Source organism: Labrus mixtus, chromosome 11 (genome assembly GCF_963584025.1).
Source record: "Labrus mixtus chromosome 11, fLabMix1.1, whole genome shotgun sequence".
NCBI lineage: Eukaryota > Metazoa > Chordata > Actinopteri > Labriformes > Labridae > Labrus > Labrus mixtus.
In genome coordinates, this window is record NC_083622.1 from 6,879,159 (window position 1) to 6,885,518 (window position 6,360).

Genomic DNA, 6,360 nt, shown 5'->3' on the forward strand with positions numbered 1-6,360 from the left:
GCCCCTGAGGTCGTCTATGGGCCTCCTGTAAGTCCCTTGTACATGTCTCAAGCTCAAAGGTCAAAGGTTATCCTACCTTTGTGGTCAAACTGTGGAACAGCCCCCCCCCATCAGATTTGCCCCCTCAGTCCCGCCTCAAAACGTACATTTAATATGTAGTCATTTGAGTCCTCTGGTGTTTTTTCTTTGTTGTTGTCTTTTAATTGTTGTAATTCTTCAGTATTTCTTCTTTTATGTGCAGCACTTAGTCAACTGCTGTTCTGTCCGTTTGACCAATGTGATCGCTCCGATCCATGCTCATGCTTTGAGCAGATTTGAGTGTTTTTTTCAGTTTTTAGGGGCCTAAAGCCTCATATCCACCAAGCAGTCCACTCTGGTTCAGTACAGTTTGGTACGGTTAACCCTGAACTCGCTTGTGTTTCCACAGCCAGCCGGTCCCTCACTTGGTAAGCAGAGTGTAAGCCGGATGTTATAAACATTATAGCAGTGTGACACAGTGTAGCCCTCCAATAAGAAGAGCACGACAGTAAACAAAGGGCAACGATCTTTAGACCAATCAGCAGACTGCAGTGTGTGTAGCTCCGCCCTTTAGGGTCGGATTGGTACGCTTTAACTCCAAACAGAAGAAGCAAAAAAGTAGGACGGTACTGACTGATCGGTTCTTTTGGTAGCAACTTTTAACCGTGGAAACGTCAATAACTGTGAACCGGACTGATTCAGACCGCCTGGTGGAAACGGGGCTTAGATGTTCTTTGTCCGATGTTTGGGGGGTTTGATGTCTTGAGCTGCTTAACAGTTTAATATTCCTCAAAGGATTATTGATGTTTCTATTTATATGTATTCAAATGTTTACTATCTGGATAACTCTAGAAGTCAGTGTTGAATATATAAGAGATAAGGCCATACCTCACAGTGAGTTTGACCTTTGACCCTCAGGTCGTCGTTTTAGCGCTCCTGTAACAAAGACAAAAAGACTCCAGGTCTCATTTGTACCAATTAATATGTTAAACAACAATTTTCCATTTGTTGCTCCTTTTGCACATTTGCACACCTCCTCTTTGCACTTTAATGACTTGGTAGGAATTCCCATGTTGGTATGAACTCTTGACCGATTTTATTTGGTTTTTATTTGGTTTTATATTTTGTTGTGTTGTCTGATTTTTTTAATTAGTTTTGGTTTATGTTTTATGGTGATGTTGTCCTTGTGTTTCTTGTCTTCTGTGTGCTCCTGCAACACACATTTCCCCTTGAGGGACAATAAAGAATCTGAATCTTTACTTTGCTGTTAGCTGCTTTACATGACTTAAAAACTCTCTTTGCCTTGGATGAGTAGAAACTGTAGGGACCAACACAAGCTGTTCCCTGTGTGTGATTGGTCTGCTGTGTGTGTGTGTGTAAACTCCTGAAACAGCAGAGATAAGAAACACACGGAGCCAGAGAGGGTTTAGATTAGAGCAGTGAACATTTATATCATAATTTACACTTTTTGACATTTTTGCACATAAATAACTATGTAAACCAGAATGTAAACAGAGACAGTCCTTTGGGGGGGGGGGGGGGGGGGGGGGGTTCTCCTCTGGAGTTAAAGCTCAGATCAGAGAGAAAGAGACGCTTTGGTCAAACATTAGAGAGACAGACTGAAGAGGTCCAGAGGTCAAGATGATGTGCAACTGCTGCAGAAAGTCACAGCTGCTTTGCTAGCATTAAGTCTTAATGCCATCAGGACCAGTTCCTTTTATGTTCTACACAGTGTAAGTGGTGCAAGCATCGGCACTGAAGTTATAAAGTAAGAAGAGGGGGGAGGGGGGGCCAGTGCATCAAAGAAGGCCGAGGTGCTTTGGTGTTTGCCAGTTCATTATCAAGATGGCGGACGGGTGGGGTTGAAGAAGGGGCCATCGCTTCTCAACCAAAAAAATATCAACAAACAAAAACATCTAGAAAAGGAGAGCCGACAGCTAAAGAGCAAACACTTCATCATCATATACACACAGAACGTCTTCCCTTCGTCAGCATCCGGATTCCTCAAGTCCTTCTTTTTCCTTTCCTCTTTTTTTTTTTTTTTTTTTTGGTGTGCGTTCAAAAAATTAAAGCCGAGTGGTTTCTAGCGTCGCGTGTGAATCCCTTATTGTGAGGACGTTCACCTCCCTGCTGGATGACGACAGTGTTTAAGAAAAATTAAACAAAAAAGGACGGACGACGGCGTCGGCTATCCAGCCTCCCCGAGTCCGCTATGTGCTACATGTCGAGCGGGTCGTTACCGCTCCTTTGGACCACATGAAGAGCTGCACTCCAGTTCAGTTTGGTTTCTTCTTCTTCTTCTTCTCCTTCAAGTAGCAAAACTTAAATAAATAGAAAGCTCACACCTCCAGCTGTCCCTTTAAACACGCACACACACACACACACACATACACACACACACACACATTCATTGAGCATCATGCACACTGAGGTAACCGTTGTGGAAAATATACAAAAAAATGCCTTTTTTTTTTCTTTCATTTAAATTAAGTAGGCATCAGAGAAGGACACAGACATACTTTAGGGAAGCTATCCAGCAGGGTTGGATTAAAGCTCTTCTTGCTAAATGAACAAACTGGTGTTCTTTAACCCTTTCTTAACCTGCTGTAACCGGTTCTTCAATTTTAAATAGACAAAACCCTGCAGAGTGGACGCCCCCTGCTTCTAGAGGTCAGAGGCCACAGGACGGATATAGGCATAGAGGAGCGTGGCATCTACAGAGAAATGGCCACAAAGAGAAACAAAAACATCATGAAGAAAATGTCGTTTCCACTGATTTCATCCCGTCAGTGGAACCATCCCTTCCACTTATTGCTTTCAAAGACGACAAATAAAAAGTGTAATAAATTAAGGAGGTTATACAACAACTAACTGATCCAAAAAAGCATTTGAAAATAAAGACCAAATCATTCAACAACAACGATGATAATAGCATTATATTAATGACATTAAAGGTAAGTCCTGGGTAGATGATTGTCTGTAAGGAGAATAAACTGCTAAGTAGTCGTGGGACAGTGTCTCTTGAGCCCTGAGTACGTGAGTCCCTGATAGGTTCAAAACCTGGAGTCCTCATGATGTCCCTCCTGATGACAACCAGGTAGAGAGATCATTATTTACAGCTGTTGCACCCGGCAACCTAGTCCGCTTGGAGTGGTTAAGTCCCGACTCGTTTAAAAGGTCACTTTAAGCGTGATCCTCTGACTCCTGCTTGATGGTGACGTGGGCGGGGAGCGGCACGATGGGGCTGCTGCGTCGCATCTTGATGACTGACGTCTCACTCGGGGAGTCGTATGCACCATAAGCCGACGACAGGAGCTCAGCCGGGCTGCTCTTGTGGTGCGGATGAAAGTGGGAGGACTTGAGGTCGCTCTCCCTCCACAGCATCCCGAGGACCTGCTTCTCCAAGATGGCCTCCACCTCCATCCCGCCCTGCAGCTGCTCCAGCCGCTCGGCATGCTCGCTCACGTCAAAGCGCTCGATCTCTTCATTGGCGCGCTGCACCTCGTCCAAGGCCGCCTGGCTGGAGACAGCCGGGCCGCCGGGACCGGGGTTGGCCGCCGTGCAGTAGCCCTTCAGGTGGAGCCGCAGGCTGCAGAGGTGGATGTAGTGGCGGTGGCAGTGGGAGCATTTGTGCGGACGCTCGCGGGAGTGCAGGCGTTTGTGCAGCTTGAGGTGGACGAACTGGGTGAACTTGGCCGGGCAGAGTTTGCAGTGGTAGGGCTTCTCCCCCGAGTGCAGGCGCAGGTGAGTTTTCAGGTTGCTGGTGCTGCTGAAGCGCTTGTGACAAACCTGTCAAAGCAGACAAAAACAAAAATGCATCAGCGGCTTGTGGAAACACTAAATCTAGTCCTCGTGTCTGGTTATTCACTCATTTGTCTAGGACAGGGGTTCTCAGCCTTTTTTTAGACCATGGACCCCTTTCAGATGAGAAAAGCACCCCCTCATTATCGTAACGTTGATTAGCATAATATTAATACTATGTAATAATGTATTATGTAGTACTTTATGTGCTACATTTATACTTTCCAAGTAATTCATTTTCTAAACTTTGAGAAAATGTTGGCTCCAAGGTGTTTGTTGTTTTGAGTTTTTTATTTTTATCGTTGCGCACTGTGAAGTGACAGACATGTCACGATCATATCAGAATTGATCTAATGGCACAAAACTAAAGTGGGCGGGAGTATCGGACAAAAATAGCTGACTTTATTGGTGCAAGAAGGTTTGTAGATATGCTTCTTCAATGATAAAGCACACTTTTACAATTGTTTGTAAATTATTCCGGGGACCCCCAAGCTATGGTTCGCGGACCCCTGGGCGTCCTGGGACCCCACTTTGAGAATCACTGGTCTAGGAAATCTGGCATCCTCTTCAGCACCGTTTCTCACCTGGCATTCGTGTGGCTTCTCCCCGGTGTGGACCAGGAAGTGCTTCTGCAGGTGAGCCAGCTGGGTGAAGCCTTTGTTACAGGTCTGACACTTGAAAGGTCTCTCTCCACTGTGCACACGGAGATGAACCTGAGCATGGAGAAGAAGAAGAAGAAACAAAACAGCTCTGATTAGGCACTGACTAGAATATCAGAACGGGGGAACACAAGAACATTGTCCATTGGTTTACGTGTAACTTGTTTGCCTGAGCCTCACCTTCAGGTTCGACAGCTGTCCGAAGGTCTTGCTGCACACGTTGCACTCGTACTTGATCTTCCCGTTCTGCTTCTTCAGCGGGTACGGCAGCGCCTTGTAGCCGGCCGAGCCGATGCCACGCTTCACCTTGGTCAGGTTGATGGCCTCCTCGTCGCTTGAATCGCCCAGCAGGGCTGAGGTAGGCTTGGTGGGCATCCGCTCGTTGTGGGGCGCTGTGCCTGCTGTTGGGGAGGGTGCATGGGAGGGTCCATGATGATGGGGGTGCCCGGCATAAGGGTGGTGAGGCCCCGCTTTATCCTTCAGGGACGTGGCGGCTGAGAAGGCACTGGTGGGCCCGGGGAGGAGGAAGTCTCTGTGGGAGGAGATGGACGAGGGGTGGACTGGTTCTGGCATCAGGTAGGGCGGCCTCCCTGCCGTGTCAGAAGGCAGGAGGGGAACGTGATGCGGCAGGAGGCTGCTGTAGAGGGGGTACATCCTCGGAAAGATTCCTCCAACAGCGGGGACACCGCCCCCGGGCAGAGGGTAGTGATGGGGCAGGAGGTAGCGCGAGTAGGGGGCTCCAGGAGGGTAGAAGGATGAGGAGAGCGGTGCAGAGGGCGGGGAGTAACCAGGATAGGAACCCAATCTGGCGGGGTAGAAGGAAACTGGGGATGGACCCGAGGGGCTTCCCTGAGGGCTGCTTTCTGGGCTGCTCCTCGCCGACGGGCTGGGTGTGGCTGAAGACTGGTTGCCGGGGGAACGAGTTGCGGGGTAACCAATCTGTCCAGGTTTGTGCCCGAGGAAGTCGTCAGGGATGTGATGATGGGGCCTGAGAGCAGGGTAGAGGGCGCGGGGGTACAGGGGGCGCTCTGGGCTGTCGGCGCAGCGAGGGCGGGTGGGAAGGGGCCGACTCGGCTCCCTCTTTGTGGACGAGGAGGAGGGCGTGCCACGCAGAATGGAGAGGACGCTGTGCTCCCTCTTGGGCGGGTTGGGGGTCACCGCAACGGAGGACGGGCTGGAGGCGCCGGCTGATCGCTCCTCACTGTTCACCTGCTGCTGCTTGACCTCCAAGAGGGACTGCTCTGAAGGGACAGAAAGAGAGAGAGAGAGAGAGAGGGGGGGTCAGCGGGAGGTCAACTACAACTGGACTCATTTCCAAGAGTCCGGACCAGAATCACTGGCCACAAGGAAAACGCTTCATCTTAAAATCACCAATTAAAACTCAAATTTCTTCAAAGCAATCCCTCTCTGCAGAGATAAAACAGTGTGTGTGTGTGTGTGTGTGTGTGTGTGTGTGTGTGTGTGTGTGTGTCGGAGGGTTAAAGAACACCATAAGTAACTCAGTGGGCCAATTAAGGTGACAGTCTTGACGAACGAGCAAGAGGGGCAAGGGTGGGGGGCAAAAGACGGGAAGTGAGGCGTGACAGCTGCCTTTGGGCATTGTGTGTGTTTACACCTGAGTGTGTGTGTGTGTGTGTGTGTGTGTGTGTGTGTGTGTGTGTGTGTGTGTGTGTGTGTGTGCTTATAAAATCAAGATAAAATCAAAATGGTGGCAGGGCTGATGGAAGGTTTCCTGCTGGAGATACCCTCTGCAAAAGCTTGGCCCCCCACCTGCCCTCCACCGTGTGACAGGGTACACACACACACACACACACACACACACACACACACACACACACACACACACACACACACACACACACACACACACACACACACACGG

The 6,360-nt window shown here is 49.0% G+C and overlaps 1 protein-coding gene across 1 annotated transcript in view; it reads right to left on the reverse strand.

Annotated features, from left to right (window-relative positions):
• Positions 1-1,443: 1,443 nt before the first annotated feature.
• prdm1a (PR domain containing 1a, with ZNF domain) overlaps positions 1,444-6,360 on the reverse strand; it is a 15,830-nt gene continuing 10,913 nt past the window's right edge. The window contains exons 5-7 of the mRNA XM_061049774.1: positions 4,659-5,719; positions 4,404-4,532; positions 1,444-3,807 (exon numbers count right to left, since the gene is read on the reverse strand). Coding sequence (XP_060905757.1) covers positions 3,202-3,807; positions 4,404-4,532; positions 4,659-5,719 — 1,796 coding nt within the window. The 3' untranslated portion in view covers positions 1,444-3,201. The remainder of the gene's footprint in view (positions 3,808-4,403; positions 4,533-4,658; positions 5,720-6,360) is intronic.